The 19,381-nt window shown below is 39.3% G+C and overlaps 1 protein-coding gene across 3 annotated transcripts in view; it reads left to right on the top strand.

Moving 5' to 3' along the window:
* The window catches only part of RALBP1 (ralA binding protein 1), a 49,206-nt gene that overhangs the window by 19,276 nt on the left and 10,549 nt on the right, over positions 1-19,381 (top strand). For all 3 annotated transcript variants that reach the window (XM_045459719.1, XM_045459718.1, XM_045459717.1), the window contains exons 2-6: positions 7,320-7,618; positions 9,549-10,007; positions 13,712-14,061; positions 15,580-15,741; positions 16,746-16,877. In XM_045459719.1, coding sequence (XP_045315675.1) covers positions 7,375-7,618; positions 9,549-10,007; positions 13,712-14,061; positions 15,580-15,741; positions 16,746-16,877 — 1,347 coding nt within the window. In that variant the 5' untranslated portion in view covers positions 7,320-7,374. The remainder of the gene's footprint in view (positions 1-7,319; positions 7,619-9,548; positions 10,008-13,711; positions 14,062-15,579; positions 15,742-16,745; positions 16,878-19,381) is intronic.

Here is a 19,381-nt window from a genome sequence, read left to right as displayed (position 1 = left end):
CCCCTTACACTCTGAAACTTCGTAATGTGCTTCAGTGCGGGTCTCTTCAGTTACTATGTGGGGTGCTTAGGAGTCTCTTGTGATCTGAACTTTAATTCTGAGAAAGTTTCTTTCCACATCATTTGAAGAACAAGAATGTGTTGTGTGTCCAGATTTGGCATTCCCAAATAGTAGGTTAATGCTAGTTAGAGGTTCAGTAGGTAATGTATTAGTGAGCCCGTATTTGGATTCTCTTGTGGAGATTTAGATTGGAGACTCTTAGTTTACAGCTTATTTTTTAAAACTATAAAAACAAGGAAGACCTGCTTCTACTGAGTTTTAGCCTGGTATTTATTAATAAAGAACGTTTATAAAATGCTGAATTTGTTTGACTTATAAACTAGTTAAGCAAGTTCTTGGTTTTCTGGCATAGGTCTTTTTCTGTGTAGATATTATCAAGTATAATAAAACATTAGAGTTATTCTCAGAAGCTCATTTTGGGAGACTTTAATTTAGTAATCTTTCTTTCTTCCCTACTTATATTACTTTGTCCTTTTGCATGGATGATTCTTATTACATGAGCTGATTAATACTGGTACCAGAGCAGAAAAGACTGTTTTAAGAATAATGTGTATCGGGGCACCTAGGTGGTTCAGTCGGTTGAGTGTCTGACTTGGCTTAGGTCATGATATCATGGCTTGTGAGTTCGAGCTTCGTATCAGGCTGTATGCTGACAGTTCAGGGCCTGGAGCCTGCTTCTGGATTCTGTGTCTCCCTCTCTCTCTGCCCCTCCCCCACTCATACTCTGTCTCTCTCACCTTCAAAAATAAATGAATGTTAAAAAAAAAAGAATAATTTTATTCTCTTAGTTCTTTGGAGAAAAGGTATATGTTTTTATTTTTATTATTATTTTTTAAATTTTGGAGAGAGCAGGGTAGAGGAATGGGGTGGGGAGAGAGAGAAAAAGAGAGAGAGAGGGAGGGAGGGAGAGAAAATCCCAAGCAGGCTCCATGCTGAGCGCAGAGCCCTATGGGGCTTGATCCCATGACCTGGGATCGTGACTTGAGCTAAAATCAAGAGTTAGACACTCAACCAACTGAGTCACCCAGGTGCCCCTTTTATTTTATTTTATTTTATTTTATTTTATTTTATTTTATTTTTCTATTCTATTCTGCTTTATTTTATTTTATTTTTTATTTTATTTTTTAGGAAAAGTGAATGTTTTTGAGTCTAGTTTTATGAAACTTTTTCTTTGCTTTACCTCAGCGGTAACTGTCATAAAAGTGCTTTATACTTTTAGTACTTTTTGTCAGATACTGCAGAGGTAACACTTTTTACCTTTAGTATAGTGCAACTCCTGGTTCTGTACTGTATTTTATATGCAACATATAATCTTTAGTATTTTAATGTTTGTGCATTAATATTTTCAATTTGTTTAGTGATTTTGCTGCTAAGATTTTGCCATCCCATTCCCATTTTTTCCTTTACAATTTTATCTTATTTTAAAGTTTATTTATTTTGAGAGAGAGAAAAAGCGTGAGTGGGGAAGGGGCAGAGAGAGAAGGAGATTGAGTCCCAAGCAGACTCCACAGGGTCGGTGCAGATCCCAATCAGGGGTTGAACTCGCAAATGATGAGATCATGACCTGAGAGAAAGATGCTTAACTGACTGAGCCACCCAGGCTCCCCTCCTTTACAGTTTTAATTTTTTTTTAATGTTTTATTTTTATTTTTGAGAGAGAGAGAGTGCGACTAAGGGAGGGGCAGAGAGAGAGGGAGACACAGAATCTGAAGCAGGCTTCAGGTTTTTAGCTGTCAGCACAGAGCCCAGTGTGGGGCTTGAACTCACGAACCGTGAGGTCATGACCTGAGCCGAAATCAAGAGTCCGACGCTTAACCTACTGAGCCACCCAGGCGCCCCGTGTGTAATAATTATTTTTAAAGTGGACCTTTTGTAAAAAGCATACAGTTGGATCTGCTTTTTGTGCAGTCTGATTATCTCTGTCTTTTTAAAAAATGTTTATTTATTTTGAGAGAGAGAGAGGTGTGTGTGGATGGGGGAGGGGCAGAGAGAGGGGGAGAGAGAATCCCAAGCTCGATGTGGGGCTCAAACTCATGAACCGTGAGATGACCTGAGCCAAAATCAAGAGTCAAACACTTAACCTACTGAGGCACCCATGCGCCCCATCCCTGCCTTTTTATTGGAATGCTTAGTCCATTGCATGTGATGTAATTACTGGTTTTAATTCTACGTGTTGTGATTTGCTTTCTGTACAATTAACCTTTTCTTTGGAGAGTTAATTTTTTTCTCTTTTGCTTTTATTTTCCCATGTGGTCTCCATTGACACTCAGGTGGGGTGGCGTCACTACCACTGGGTGATGATGAAAAATTCTGACTCTTCACTAGGTGTCCTGTGAGACTACCCAGCAGCAGTGGAGCAGGGTGCTTAGTTACTTACAGTTTGGGGGTGTGGGGTGGAGGTCCAGATTCTTCACCTGGTCTCCATAGACACCCCTGCAGGAGCAGAGCACTCTTAACCAGCTGGCAGGTGTGAAAGGCCCCAGTTCCCTACTTGTCCTTTTTTGACAACCCCCAGCGGGGGTGCTGGGCCACCACCTGAGGGCACAAATCTAATCTCCCTCTTACTGGTGCAGATAGGGGCAGAACTTCAGGTTTTTTGGTGTTTGCCTAGGGTAGACCATTATTATCTGGAAGTTTTCATCTTGCAAGGCAGCCCCTTTCCTGGTCCTTTGGCTAGAGAGAGCAGGTTTTTGTTGTTTTATCTGTGCCTGTCTGGGATTCTGGGTTTCGGGCTTCTTGAGAAGCACATCTGAGATGTAGAGGCAAAAAGAAAATCCAGGGAACTCACAGCTCTGTTGTTGTTAGAATCCTGAAGTCCCTAACCCACCAGCCTTCTTCTCTGCCTTTTGTCTTTTGTCTGTTTTTTGTTTATTTTTAACTCTATTATCCAGGATTTCTAGTTGTGCTTACCAGGAGGAATAGTGATAGGTATTCTTTATTCAAATGTTTACAAATTTAGAAGTAGGAATTTCTAATTTTTGTTTTCTTATCTTTGGCTATTTATACTTAAACAAATTGGACCATTTGAGGCCTGTTCTGCCCTTTTATTTGGTGAAGTTTAGGCTTGCTGCGGCTCTCCAGTTCTCAAAACAGTGTGCCCTAATGGAAACACCAGTTGTTGTTGCCTTTAATCATCCTGTTTTCAGGCCTTCACCCCTTCATATGCTGCTACTTGCTGCCCTTCCTTTCACTCATTCCCAACTATAGGGAAGCAAGTCAACAAATATTTCTCTAAAGTAGTTTTTGCAAGATAATCTATTAAGCACTTTATGAACAAACGTGTCTTCTTCATCAGTCTAGTATGGAAACTGAGTAATGATAGTAAAGGAGCTGGGAGAATGTGTGTGAGTGTGCACATAGGCGTAAGTTACAAAACGCCGCAGGAACACGGGAGAGAATGACCACATGCCTGTGTGGCATTTGATTGTGCATGTTCCTGCTCCGACTCCTTTCAGCGTCAGTTTTGTCACTACTGGCTTTGGAATTGGTGATGAGTCAGCTCCCACATCAAGGCTGAAGTTCTCAGCTTGGCATCCGGTTGGTTTTCAGTTCAGAGTCCACCTTGTCCTTCCGAGCCTTCCCTAGCCTCCTTCCCAGGAACTGCTCCCGTCAGACCAGGCTTGCAGCCATCCTGCAAACAATCCCCGTGTTTTCTGCTTGTGCCTTTAACTGTGCTGTTCTGGCATGAATGTCCTCTCTTCTGGGTGTTACATGCAAAGGGCAGCATAACTGCCCAGTTTTACTTCTTCCTTGCTGTGTGACTAATGTAAGTTACTGCGGCCCTCTGAGCCTTGGTTCCCCTGTTTGTGAACACGAAAAAGTACTTCTTTTCTAACACTATGTACTAAGGTTAGTTAATGTATATGAACATGGCTGAAACCACAGGAGCTCAAATAAAATTCGGGCTCCATTGCTTTGTTTCCTTAACTAAAATGTACGGCTAAAGGTCAGGTTCATTCCTTCTAGTCTTCGTCTCATCAGCAGACACAATATGTTGAGAACATGGAAAAAACTAAGTAGTTCATTAAGTAAATGTTTGAGTACTTCCCATGGGTGTGTAGGCAGTGAAAACACAGCACGGTGCATGCAGTGCTGGAGGTGTTGGAGGTGTGTTCCAGAGATTTGGGGGGCACAGAAAAGGAGTGATGAGGGAGGATTCCTGGAGAAGAGTTGCTGGTAATTGACCTTTTTTTTTTTTAAACAGCTTTATTTAGGTGTGATTTACATACACATCAGATCCATCTACTCTAAGTGTATAATTCAGTGATTTTTTTAGCAAATTAACCAGTGTGTGTAACCATCACCACAATCCAAATCTAGGCTGTTTCTGTCACTTCAAAAAGATTCCTCATGCCCATTTTCAGGCGCCACGTCGAAGGAGGGGTAGCAGTTGGCCATGCAAAAGTGCTGGAAGGAGGGCTGGACTCCCGGGAGTGAAGACAGCCTTGGCAAAGCCAGGGGAGCACGAGACCAAGTGGTGGAGTGTGGGTGGGATGGATGCCTGTAAGGGGTTTTATTTCTGTGCTGTACGGCTGTGTTCTCAGGGGCTGTCTTCTGGCTCCTCCGTCTTTGGAGCTCAGTTTGCTCACCTGTAATGTGTAACTGTTATGCTGTCGGGCCCCAGCTCCACCTAAATCCTGTGAGTGTCAAAACTTACGATGCCTTCGATTGAAGAGAGAATAGAATGTACTTTTAAAAAACAATAGCCAAACAGAAAAACAGAAGAATTAGAGTGATGCTTACAGATCCTCTAATGGAACTCTCTCCTCTTTTTATGCAATAATGCATAGTGGGTACAAAATTTATGAAATGTAGAAGGGTAGGAAGAAAACTTACGTCACTTATGATCTTTCAATTCAGAGAAAATTGTTCACATTCTCGTTCTTATGATTTGTTTTGCATAAATGTTTATGTACTTAAATATTGATATTGTGCTGTAAATAAAGTTGTTTTTCCCCACATTATTAAATAGTACTAAAAGCTTGATTTTAAATGCTGCATGATTTTTATGAAATTAAAAACATGCTCTGTTCATTTTTTTCAATTTTTTACAATAATAGTAATAAAAGCACATGGTAAGTTTCAAACTACATAGAAGGAATAAAAATCTTTCTCCCATTTTACCACTTCCAAGAGTTAATAATTGTTAACTTTTTCTTTTCTTAATGTTTATTTATTTTGAGAGAGAGAGAGACAGAGTGTGAGCAGGGGAGGGGCAGAGAGAGACAGAGACACAGAATCTGAAGCAGACTCCAGGCTCTGAGCTGTCAGCACAGAGCCTGACACGGGGCTCAAACCCACGAACCGTGAGATGACCTGAACCAAAGTTGGATGCTTAACCGACTGAGCCACCCAGGCGCCCCAATAGTTAACTATTTCTTACATGCTTTCAGAAATTGTGTGTTAATTTATATTCCATTATGTGGATAAATCATAATTGAATTGATCTATTGATAGCCACGTAGATGATCATGTTTTTGCTTTTACAGTGCTAAAATGAATATTTTCATGTGCACATCTTTGATTTCTTACAAAAATGTATGTGAAGGATAAATTCCTGAAAGAGGAATGCCTGGATCAGAGAGTACATTTTATATTTTGATATTGCCAAATTGCTTTTCAAAAAAGATTGTGCTAATGTATACTTCTGTTATTAGTAGAGAGTCTTACGAGTCCTTTGCTTATATCTTTACCAACATTGGGTATTATACACTTTTTTGTTCTTTGCCAGTCTGATATTAGAAAAGTAACTTATTGTTTTAGTTTATACTTTAAAAATTAAAACTGTACCTGAACATTATTTTTGCATGGATATTAGTCATTTTTCTGTGAATTATATCATGTCCTTTGTGTAGGTGTCTTGATTTGTTCATATTTTTACTGATTTGTAAGAGCTCTTAGCTCTTTAAAGAACTTAGCTATTGCACATTTTTTTTTTTTTACAGTTTATTTATTTTGAGAGAGAGCTTGCAGGGGAGGGACAGGAAAAGAGGGAGAGAGAGAATCACACGCCGTCAGCACAGAGCCCAGTGAAGGCCTGGAACCCACAAACCGTGAGATCATGACCTGAACTGAAACCAAGAGTCGGATGCTTAACCAACTGAGTCACCCAGGCGCCCTGCCTGCAGAATTTTTTTTTTTTTTTTTACATTTTCTTTTGAGTGTGTTCATGGTCAGATTTATTAGTCTTGTCATTTAGGGCTCTTGGATTTATTAAATTGCAAAATAACCTTAAAAGTAAATGCAAAGAGAAACAAGTGATTCTAATAGTTTTCCAAATGAGTATCATAAAGATATTAAAGTGGAATAAGAACTAATAATCCAAGTAACTTTTGAATAATGTACATAGACTGTGTTACCTCTGTCTAAAGAGGAAGAAAAAGTGACCAAACCTTGAACTCTTATTGCATTTGTCCTGTATAGTGTCCATTATAGTGAATCTAGTTAGTGTGTCTTTTCGGATTGAACAAATAAGGGTTCCCTTGTTTCTTTTAACATAACTGCAATGCAAAATAAGTTATTATCAACACATGAACTACCTAATATCATGCACTGTAGAACTATAATGAATGATCTATAATTGTGTGAATCATCAAATACATCGCTATAAATATTGTAAATTTTAATTCTCATTCTGAACTATTCATGTGTAGTTGTATTAAGCTATCTGTGTAATTTATTATTCATGGCTGTTTTTTCATGATTTAGAGAAAAATAGATTGCATGTTGGAAAGAACAGTCAAAATGAAACCCCTTCTTTTTTTTTTTTTTTTCAACATTTATTTTTTTGGGGACAGAGAGAGACAGAGCATGAACAGGGGAGGGGCAGAGAGAGAGGGAGACACAGAATCGGAAACAGGCTCCAGGCTCTGAGCCATCAGCCCAGAGCCCGACGCGGGGCTCGAACTCATGGACCGCGAGATCGTGACCTGGCTGAAGTCGGACGCTCAACCGACTGCGCCACCCAGGCGCCCCGAAACCCCTTCTTTTTAAGAGGAACTCTGTATTCGACTTTGAGAACTCTCATTTTCATTTGGTTCATTTTTCTAATACTTAAAGGTGCCAGTGCTTTCTGCCTCTTTGAGAACTGAAATGTGTGATGAATGGAATGTCACTTGAGATGTTAAAATGAATGAGTATTTTCAAAAGGGTTGTAAAGAAAAATATTTTTGATTTCTAAATGCAAGGTTAATCGCCGTGTTTTGTGCGGTGCTTTTGTGTTCTGGTTGGTGTTGATGATCTTTTCTCCCTCTGTGCAGGTGTAATGGATAGGTAACAGAGAAACCCTCCTCACTGTCTCGTCAGGGAGGCAGAATGACTGAGTGCTTCCTGCCCCCCACCAGCAGCCCTAGTGAGCACCGCAGGGTGGAGCATGGCAGTGGTCTTACCCGAACCCCCAGCTCTGAGGAGATCAGCCCTACCAAGTTTCCCGGCTTGTACCGCACTGGCGAGCCCTCGCCTCCCCATGACAGCCTTCATGAGCCTCCTGACATAGTGTCTGATGATGAGAAAGACCATGGGAAGAAAAAAGGAAAATTTAAGAAAAAAGAAAAAAGGAGTAAGTGCCATTTTTCTCTACGCTTTTGGTATATTTGGGGTAAACTTTTACTCTAATCACTGTGCCTGCTGTCTGCAAAGATTCTTGTTTGGCATTTTCTGTTCTTTACTTTTCTGGGTCTCAATTTTTGTATACTGGAGTTGTATCTTAGGGTCTTACTCTTGCGAACAAAATTACTGAATTTCCAGAAGTGGTAAAGGTTTTTGTTAGAAGTTTCGTAAATGGGTCATTTTAAATAATGTATAAAAAGTAGATCTTGAAATTTTACCCTTACAGAATATTACTTTCTTGGCTGGGTTGTGTAGGCCAGTGGGGGTACACTTTATTGGAACTGTGAAAAAGGTAGTTATTTGTTTGTCTTAGGCAGATGCCACGATGCATTCTCTCTATAGGTCCTATTCTGTAGGAAAGCCAAATTGTTTAAGCATAGCTCTTTAGTATGTTAAAAGCAAATGAGGTGCTCTGTTTTGAGTTTCATGTTATACTTAAGTCAATTTGTTTTTGAAGCATAGCATTGAGATAGAATGCACAAATTGTGTGCCACTTGAATGAGCTGTCACAAAATGGACATGCGTCCTTGTAATTACAAGCATCTGGAAATAGAGCATTATCAGCACGCTTAGAAATTCCCTCCCATTATCCCTGCAGAGGGAATCCCCCACACTTTCCAAAGGTAAGTTTCTTTCAGTATAGCTTGAAACTGAAAATTACATAAATTTTGAATTTATGTAAATGAAAGCATATTTCCTTTTGTGTCTAGTTTCTTTTGCCCAAAGTTGTATTTGTTAGATTCATCCGTGTTATTCCACGTGGCAGTAATTTGTCGTTTTTATTACTGGATTTTGTTTCATTGCATTAATATGCTAGAATGTATCTATTCTGTTATTGGTCATTTGGGTTGTTTTCAGTTTTTGACTTGTGAATAGTGCTTCCGTGAATGTCGTTGTACGTGGTTATACGTTTCTGTTGTGGGATTGCTCTCTTAAAAGGCCATGCTTATTTTAGCATTAGTAGATCCTGCAAAACGATTTTTCAGAGTGGTCGTACCAGATTGCACTCACACCAGCAGTGTCTGAGAACTGCAGCTGCTCTGTATCGTGGTATTCTCGCCCTTAAGATTTCTGCTCTTCTGGTTGCTGTGGTATTTGTGGTATTTTAAGTAGAGGGTAATTTGTGAAATTTTTAAATTTAATCTTCGTTATGAAATGGCTTATTAAGGTAGCTGGCTAAAGAAAAGAACAGGAAAATCATATTTTAAAATAACAACCAAACCAAAGTAGGATAACTGATAGGATATAAAACAAGTGTCAGTGTGTGAAAACCAGGGCTCAAGATGCAGAGAAGTGGGCTGATGCATTTGGCCGCCATCCAGAGATTAGGGAACTTTCCTGGTTCTGCCCTCTACCCAGTTGAGACTTCAGCCCCTGCTGGTCTCCAGAAAGAACTTCACAGCTAGTGACAGGAGGGCAAAGTGTGACAGGGGAACGGGTGTCAGATTGCTTCAATAACAGGGACCAAATATATGAAAAAAAAATCTAAATAAGAGGCCATTATTCAGATGATGATTTTTCATCATATATTATAGAAGGACTCCTTGCATTAGCCCTCTCTGCAGATCCTTTGTTGTGTGTTTACAATATTTGGTTTGGTTTGCCAAAATTCCACGGGCACACACATGAACCCGGTTACAAAGGTGACTGGCACGCCGCATTCGCCCTCTTGTGGTCAGGAGATGTCAGTGCATCATCTCTTGTTAGCTGAGAAGAAACCCCTTTCATGACTGGCAGCACCCAGGAGGGATTGGCCATGAAGTGAAAAGCAAGGTAGCCAGTCCCAGGTGGCACTGTTTTTGGTCCTGTTTTCCAAAAGTTCATGGACGGTTTGACATGAAACAGGTGTATGACTTATATTCCCTGCATTTCTTTGGCAGCTGAAGGCTATGCTGCCTTTCAGGAAGATAGCTCTGGAGATGAGGCTGAAAGTCCTTCCAAAATGAAGAGGTCCAAGGGAATCCATGTTTTCAAGAAACCCAGCTTTTCTAAAAAGAAAGAGAAGGATTTTAAAATAAAAGAGAAACCCAAAGAGGAAAAACATAAAGAAGAAAAGCACAAAGAAGAGAAACATAAAGAGAAGAAGTCAAAAGACTTGACAGCAGCTGATGTTGTTAAACAGTGGAAGGAAAAGAAGAAAAAGAAGAAGCCAATTCAGGAACCAGAGGTGCCTCAGGTTGACGTTCCGAATCTCAAACCCATTTTTGGAGTTCCTTTGGCCGATGCAGTAGAGAGGACCATGATGTACGACGGCATTCGGCTGCCGGCGGTTTTCCGTGAATGTGTAGATTATGTAGAGAAGTATGGCATGAAGTGTGAAGGCATCTACAGAGTTTCAGGTATTGGGCACACGCGCTTCTCTTAGGGGTTTTTAAAAATTCACTTCCATTTTTCAAAGGAAGGGAAAAGAAGAACTTGTGAGGAAAATTGTGGCATGGTTCCTAATAAGTCTTACTCATTTCCTCAGTCCTTCTAGTTGCACAGAAATCCCCCACACTGTGTGTGTGTGTGTGTGTGTGTGTGTGTGTGTGTGTGTTAGCAGTTTGCTTTTTTTGTGATATTCTCTTCTATCAGGAGCCTTGATACACGAGTTGTTCACAGTTTTCATGAGCCCGGATGAGTCTAAACAAAGTATATGAATCATGTCCCTTCAGTTGGGTGCCCTCAGACTATGCTTTATTCTTCTCACCTCCTTCCCTCTGAGCAGGGCTCAGTGTTGTAAGGGAGATCAGTAGGACAAGGAAGGATATCTCCGTTAAGGGACGCTTCTTGGCCAGGAGACACTTTTATTGACCTAATCATAGAATGTATTTCCTGAGTTCAGCTGAAAGAACGTGAAATGTTACTTGCTAAATGTTTAGGCCCCAAATGTCAGTGTTTTTGTCAGCCATGTGCAGCTATTACATACATTAGTGAAATTGATTTTCTGTTTATGTTTTCCATACACGTGAAAGTTCAGATTTCTTATTTGGCAAGAATGTAATTCATATTGGATGTCTAAAATCCAGCTAAATGTATGCTACTTAAAGAAAAAAGATTTTGTTTCTTTCTTTTGTACTCTACAGGATGGAAGTCCTGACCTGTGGCAACATCTGTGTTCTAAATCATTACTTTCCCATGATTTAGTTCTTGATACTGGAAATTATTTATTTATTATTATTATTTTTTTAATTATTATTATTTTTTTAATGTTTTATTTATTCTTGAGACGGAGAGAGAGCATGAGCAGGGGAGGGGCAGAGAGAGAGCGAGACACAGAATCTGAAGCAGGCTCCAGGCTCTGAGCTGTCAGCACAGAGCCTGACGCGGGGCTCGAACCCACGAACTGCGAGATTGTGACCTGAGCCAAAGTCAGACGCTTAACCGACTGAGCCCCTATTATTATTTTTTTTTTTAACACATTTATTTTGAGAGAGAAAGACAGTGTGTATGTAAGTGGGGAAAGGGCACAGAGAGATAGAGAGGGAATCCCAAGCAGGCTTTGCACTGTCAATGCAGAGCCCGATGTGGGGGTTCCATCTCACGACCGTGGGATCATGACCAGAGCCGAGATCAAGAGTTGGACACATAACCGATTGAGCCACCCAGCTGCCTCTGGAGATCTATTGTATAAAACTTGTTGTTGGTCACACATTTTCATGATGAGTCAAATCATACACATTTAGAATATAGAGACATTACACTTAGTTTTTCCATTGATTTGGTTCACACAATCAATTTTTAGAGAGCAGATTTGATATATTTGGCTTTTGGGGAAAGGACAGGCATCTCTGATAATTGGGGAACCCTTAACGTAGTACCCCTTAGACAGCGTATCATCGTTAAGAATATTTTGGCTAACACGCTACCATTTTATAGAAAATATAATCCACAGATAGGGCATTGCATTTGAATTTATAATTCTTTAGTAACATGAAAATAAACACATTTAAATGAACTTGAAAATTTGACTTTTAAAACTAATGATGAATTGATTTTTAAAGATTTAAATAATACCAACATAGCTGCTTCTCTCACTTGAGTCTGATAGGAAGGAATTTTGTTTTAGGTGAAAGTTTCTCTAAAGAGTTTCTACAGCTTTGTTCAAAGGATTCTTTTGTCTTTGACCTATTTTTGATGTTTGCATTCTTTTGGAGTTGGAGTTGCAGAACTCTGTTTGTGTGTCAGAGCACTCAAAGGGAGCTGTTCCCCTGATCATTGATTCCTGGAGGCTGAGCTCCTGCTTTGATCAATTTTTTATCATTTTTTAAGCTCTGACAGTGTGCTATATTCAGGATACCGTGGATTAGAGTTAATGGCTGTGACTTTTTTTTCTTTCTTTGAATGCTCATAAGACTGTTTTCTGTTGGAGAGTTTTTGGTTCTTATTCCTATTATAAGTGCTAGTTTTATTTTTTATTTTGTGTTTTAAAGTTTTATCTATTTTGAGAGAGAGTGTGCATGTGCATGCACATGTGTGTGAGTGGGGAGGGGCAGAGAGAGAGAATCCCAAGCAGGCTCGACTTGTCAGTGTGGAGCCTGATGCAGGGCTCGAACTGTCGAGCCATGAGATTATGACCTGAGCGTAAAACAAAAGTTGGACACTTAACCGACTGAGCCACCCATGTGCCCCTATAAGTTCCAGTTTTAAAACACACATATCATTTTGTGTATGCTCTCTCTCTACCTGAGATGTTTTTTTTTAAGCATCCAGTCTTTAAAAAGAAAACAATTTTGATAACTTCAGAGTAACAACAAACCAGACATTCTAATTGTTTACTTGTGCAGTTTTCTGGCTAGGCACTATTGGAGAGAAAAATTAGATGCATATAAATACATGTGAGAGAGAGAAGAGGTCTTTGCTAGGAGTTTCAATTAAAGTTAATCACTCACCATGTTTTAGTCATGTCATAAAAGTAAGAAAATGGGGAGTATTTTCTAACTTTTATGTCAAAATGAAGATTATACAGAAATAAGCTTTATTTTGTTACTTTCATATTTAGAGTTATTGATTTTATTAACACTGGATAAGTGACACATTTTTTGTAATGCCTTTGGAAGGTTTTCACATAAGATAAGCCCAGATGTAATAAGCACTATTGATTATAAAATGCTCTTCAGGTTAGATGACACTTAAGCATTTGCACCTGGACCATTACAGTCTCTCAGCCTTAATCTTGTTTCAGGTAATCGGCCTAGAATTTCAAGTGTTAAACACAACAGAAAGCTTCCTTGTGCTTTTATGAGCATTTGCTGGCACTGAATCCATATCACTTAAATTCAGATTGGACTGAGGGCTTCTTCAAAACTTATAAAATGTTTGAAAAACAGCCGTTTTGTGTGTCAGTGTTTCTGTGCAGTAAGAAAAACAAAACAATTGGATTTGAGAAACCCAAGTTTCGCGCTTTTTTTGTGGTGGTTCCAGCTGTGTTCCAGATTAAGAAAATATACAAAAATTCAAATTTAAAAATAGAAATTAGATGGGGATTATTTAATGGACACTTTTTTTTCACAGAGTGTGTTTAGATAGCAAACCCACCTTTTGTATTTATGATACAATGTTTGCTTATAAAAAGTAATGACCTACAATTGTTGGAACATGCTTATAAATACCGAGTTGTGCTGTATGTTGTCAGTCTTGTGACTTGTTAGAAAAGGCCATTGGCCCTTTTTGGGGAGCAAGACTTATGCTTGGATTGTAGTTGAATTTTTGCCTGAATTTTTACCTACCTAGCTTTAAATGAAAAAAAAAAAAAATGTCCCTTGAATCACTTGGCATGTTTTAAAACTTAAAACGTTCCCTGATTGCTCTGACTTTTGTTCTGAATATTGAGTTTTCCTGGTATCATTTAGCTTTTGGTTGAATTCACCCTCACAGTGTAGTCTTTTATGTTATTATCCTTACGGAGGAATTGTACGAACCTCGAGCAGGTCATTGCTTCATAACTAGAGGTTTGGCTCTCCTCAAATCTCTTCCCACAGCAGTGGGTGTCATGGTGAAAAAAGCTGTGTGTTTGATTATTTTCTTGATACCCTCTTTCCCTTCGGAATTTGGATGTTTTTAGGAATTAAATCAAAGGTGGACGAGCTGAAAGCAGCCTATGACAGAGAGGAGTCTCCAAATTTGGAAGAATATGAGCCTAACACCGTGGCCAGTTTGTTGAAGCAGTATTTGCGAGACCTTCCCGAGAATCTGCTTACCAAAGAGCTGATGCCTCGCTTTGAAGAGGCTTGTGGGCGGAGCACGGAGAGCGAGAAGGTGCAGGAATTCCAGCGCTTGCTCAAAGAGCTGCCAGAATGTAACCATCTTCTGATTTCTTGGCTGGTCGTGCACATGGACCATGTTATCGCGAAGGAACTGGAAACAAAAATGAATATACAGAACATTTCTATAGTGCTCAGCCCAACTGTTCAGGTACATGGCCTTCCCTGCACACGTGCCCTCTGATGCTGACCCTGGGGAGTCATTTTCTATTGCTAAATCGCACACCAAGCAGTTAACCAGCAAAAGTAGATACTAGAGTATTGGTCTTGTTCTCTCGGAACACGGACAGTGTCATGACTAGCATGTAGCTGTGCAATTTGAGTGTTGTACAGTCTTTGGTGTGGTTCTCCAAACCAGTTCCTGATGACAGTGATCCCTCATGAGTAGAGGAGGAGCCCATGGTACCCACAGTTACAAAGTTCATCTGTAGACTTTGGGAGATTTCATTTATTTCTTCAGATAGCTTCATTAAGCTTCATTGCTTAATTATATTACACCCTATATCAGACTCCAGCACAGAGGGACCTGACATCATTTGTTTGGTCAGGGATTTATCCTGATGATTTCATTCATAAGGATAGATCCTAGAGAAGGATTTTATAGAATTTTAATCTGAGGAGGCATTTCAGGGAGTTGGTAGTATGTTAATTGGTGTCTCTTTACAGCATAAATACTTGGCCTTTGTTTATTGCTGTTGACTGGGTGCTGGCACAGAGCGTTTATTGTCATTTAATTAGAGTTATACGGTATGCTCGATGTTTTATTCAGGCCAGACACAAAAGGCAAAAAAAAAAGAAGTGATGACGTTTGTATTATTTTAAGCTCTCTTTTTGACCAGTATACTAGGTTATTATCAGCCATTGTTACAATGCACTGTTGTTGTAAAGGTGTATTTTCTTGTATTCACGATTCTTTCATCGCTCGTTGACTATATTTTGGAAGCAAAATGTTTCTCAAATTTCAGTTTGATCGTTCAGACTAGTCAGAATTTCAGAATTTGGTAAATATTATATTGTTACTTAATATTACTATAGTAGGGATGATAGTTTCATAGAAGGTTCAAGTGTGTTGTTAAGTTTTAGGTAGAAAGTAATTGATGTCCTGATCTCCTAGCATATGAACGTGATATTTAAACACTGGTTGTGCATATGTGCCTGCAAAGCATTGATTTCCAGAGTAATGGCTGTCATGTCAAGCCCAGCTTGACAACTCCCGGTACTCTTCCTTGCCCTGTCCCTCGCTACATACACTGGTATGTGTTAAAGGTCTCAGAACAACTCGAGAGTAAAGAACATAAGATTTTTAAGATCAGTATTGCTAAAAAAAAAAAAAAAAAAAGAGAGAGAGAGAGAAAATTGATGATCCTTGAGTTCTGCATCCTTTTTCCTGTCCTTTTGTTTATTTATTTTTTCAAATTCCTTATGGTGCTTGAATATATGCTGTTTTTCCATTCTCTTAAGTTGGTCAGTAATTAGCAGAGCATGTCCAGTCACTGCCTTGGAAAAAAGTCACTCCCATGTCTACGATTAAAGGTGTACTATGCAGCAGACACAAATTAAATGAAATAAAATGATAATTTGAATAGGTTTTTGGGGTTTTTTTGGTTGTTTTTTTTTTTTTTTTTTTTTTTTTTTTTTTTTGCAAATCTTTTTATTTATTTTTTCTTAGATTAGCAATCGTGTCCTATATGTGTTTTTCACACATGTGCAAGAGCTCTTTGGAAATGTGATACTAAAGCAAGTGACCAAACCTCTTCGATGGTCTAACATGGCCACTATGCCTACACTGCCAGAGACCCAGGAGAACATCAAGGAGGAGATCAGAAGACAGGTGTGTGTGTGCTCAGCCCCACCTTCAACCCTAAAGAGCCTACCTTTGCTCTGACCCTTTTGGATGATTATGATGATCAACAGGGATGGTTCGGAGGAGGAGCTCTTGTTCACTGAGCACTTTCTGTGGGTCTGGAAATTGTTGGGCACGTTGTTCGTGGCACGCTGAGGGCAGAAATCTCTGCCTGGCCCTATTTCATGCCGGTGAAGTCAGAATATTGTGGTAGAAAGAATACAGATTTTGAAACCCAAAAGACCTGGCTTTAAATTCTTGCTGTGGTTAAAGTTAACTGATTTTTAGGCATACTGCTTAACCTCTGTTAACCTTGATGATCCCATTTTAAAATGGGTCATCTTGTGGTTTGGCATGAAGATTACTACCATAAATGAGATAATGGTGCCAGGCACGTTGTAAGGAGTCCAAAAGTGTTAACTTATCTGGACAGGGTTGCTGTTATCAGCCATGTTTTCCAGATAGAAATAAACTTGTGGAAATTAACTCACTGTGTCACGTGGCTTTAGTAAACTGTAGAACCCGAATTTGACCCCAAATCCAGTGCTTTTCCACCGTTCTGTTCTGACAGAAAATACCGTTAGTTTGATGTGTGTGTGTTTAGCAACACTGATTACGAAATTCAGGGCCAAGAAATCTACCTATATTTGATTATTGTTATACTTTTTATTTGCATACATAATATCAAATTTTTGCTTGGTTTTCTTTCCTTTTATCTGCTCTGAGCTCCCATCATTAGTTGTTGATGTGTTGTGGGAAAGGGATGTGAATGAACTGTTACTGAACCAATGTAAATTAATGATGAGAACCTAATGCCCAGGCAAAAAAGGATTTTCAGTGATAGCCTCGAAAAAATAATTCATGCCATTATATCATTCCCTTACTAATAATTGAAAAATAGTTGGTTGTACATCTTTAGAAATTTCATATGGTTTTATTTTGGAATGATGAGACATGGAATACCACTCAGTGTGTGGTATGTTGTTTTCTAGGAGTTTCTTTTAAATTGTTTACATCGAGATTTGCAGGCTGGGATAAAGGATTTATCTAAAGAAGAAAGATTATGGGAAGTACAAAGAATTTTGACAGCCCTCAAAAGGAAACTGAGAGAAGCTAAGAGACAAGTGAGTAAATTTGGCATTTTGGTACGTCATGTCGATAATAGAATATAAACAGAATGCGCTGGAATTTTTTGAGTTAAGTTTCTCTTAAAACACAATATGTACATGTCTCCTGAAGTAAAGTTCCCTGAGTGTTCCCAGTTCTGGATTATTGATCCTTCATTTTGGTATCAGGGAAATGATTATTTAGGAAGTTGGTTTTTTGGTTTTTGTTTTTTTTAAGTCAAACATGATTTTACTAAAAGCTGTTTTGTCATTTCCTGCTTGGTTGTACTTGTAAACAGAAGCAATTGGATAGTAATACATTTCAGAGACTGCTGGGGAATTTGAAGCCTTTGAGTCAGCTCTTGGGAAACATGAGGAGGTAGTTTTATTCACCTCATAAAAGGAAGAGTAGCCTGTGACTCCTGCTAAGTTTGGGGCACACGAATCAGACTTTTCATCTCCTCTCATGTATGTTTCTTGGTTCTGGGGCCGTGGGTTGCCTATCGTGTATGTTGCTTGGTTCTGGGGCTGTGGGTTGCCTAGCCAAAAGGCTGAGATCTCAGATCTCTGGACCCTCTTGCAACCTGTGTTCAGATTCAACGGCAGTCCCCACAGTACTTCCAGGGAACGTTAGCATCCATCAGACTGCTAGAGCATGATCAGCGGTGGGTCACCGTTGTGGTTGTGCTAACAGACAAAGACAGCTCATGTATTTATGTTGCTCTGAGATTAGAGATTTGCATTTATGTGGAAGTTAGCTTTGTCAGAGAGGAAACATGAGGTGTTTGCACATGCCTTCTAGGACTGGCAGACTGGCAAAAGCCCTTTGTGTGTTTTTCTTCCTTCTTTTCTCCTGCTTACCAGATTATCTGTCTTTTTTTTTCCCTATGCCTGTTGTCGTTCTCTTCATGCTTCAGTCTGGAACCAGTGACTGACCGATTAGCCCTCATGGTTGTAATTGTTACCCACGTGGCATTGCCTCTCAGACTTGAAATGAAGGGTCTCTGACCTGTGACAGGGATAACGGATGTTTGGTTTTCATTACTCTTGCTTCTCCTCTCTCTTGGATAAAAGAATTGTGACAGAGCAAACCAGAGGCACTTTAGAAAGGATGGATTACTTTTACTCTACCAATTTTCTTTATGCTATCTCTTTTTTTTTTTTTTTTAATTTTTTTTTTCAACGTTTATTTATTTATTTTTGGGACAGAGAGAGACAGAGCACGAACGGGGGAGGGGCAGAGAGAGAGGGAGACACAGAATCGGAAACAGGCTCCAGGCTCTGAGCCATCAGCCCAGAGCCTGACGCGGGGCTCGAACTCACGGACCGCGAGATCGTGACCTGGCTGAAGTCGGATGCTTAACCGACTGCACCACCCAGGCGCCCCTATGCTATCTCTTTATAGCTGCTCGTTCATTTATAAAATTCTCAAAAGGTTTTGTCAAGTTGATTTCAACCTTGAGAAATAAATTATTTATTTATTTTTTTAATGTTTATTTGACAGAGAACAAGCAGGGGCAGAGAGAGAGAAGATAGGATCCAAAGCAGCCTCTGTGATAGCCAAGAGCCCGATGTGGGGCTTGAACTCACAAACCGTGAGATCATGACCTGAGCTGAAGTCGGATGTTTAACCAACTGAGCCACCCGGGCACCCCAAAAATCCTTTATATGTAGACAACATGACTGTCTACATACAAAATCTATCAAAAAACTGATAAGTGAATTTAGCACAATTGTGGGATACAAGAGTAGATACACAGAAGTCTGCTGTATTTCTGTATATTAGCAATGAGCAATCAGATATTGGACCTAAAAAGAAAAACGAAGACCTAAATAGGTGGAGTGATATATCTTAATATTGTTAAAATGTTAGGTTTTCTCAAATTTATCTGTGGATTTAATCCCAATCAAAATCTAAACAGGTGGGTTTGTAGAAATTAATAAGCTCTTCTAAAATTTATGTGAAAATACAAATGATGTAAACAATTGTAGAAAAAGAACAACACTGGAGGACTTGTACTACCTGATGTTAAGACTTGCTGTGAAATTACAGTAACCAAGATAGTAGATGTTGGATAAAGAGAAGCATATAGAGGAGAAAGTCCAGAAATAGACCCACCAGTATATGGGCAGTTAATTTTCCACAAAGATGATAAGACAATTCAATGGGGAAGGATTTTCTTTTCAACAAATTGTGTTGGGACAATTGAATATCTGTATGCAAAAAAAGAATGACCAAAACAAAATCCTTGACTCTTTCTACACAGCATATGCAAAAACTAAGTCAAAGTGAATCTAAGACCTAAAAAGAACTTCCAGAAGAAAGCATAGAAGATCTTACTGACTTTGACTCAGGTCAGGCAGTAATTTCTTAAATAGGACACAATACCCATGAACTGTAAAAAAAAAAAAAAAAAAAATTGTTAGATTACATCTCATCAGCATTCTAAAACCTGCTCTTCAGGGGCACCTGGGTGGCTCAGTCGGTTGAGCACCTGACTCTTGGTTTCAGCCCAGGTCGT

This window comes from Leopardus geoffroyi, chromosome D3, assembly GCF_018350155.1.
Source record: "Leopardus geoffroyi isolate Oge1 chromosome D3, O.geoffroyi_Oge1_pat1.0, whole genome shotgun sequence".
Taxonomy (NCBI): domain Eukaryota; kingdom Metazoa; phylum Chordata; class Mammalia; order Carnivora; family Felidae; genus Leopardus; species Leopardus geoffroyi.
The sequence above is the reverse complement of the archived record's forward strand: the minus strand, read 5'-3'. Positions and strand labels throughout refer to the sequence as shown.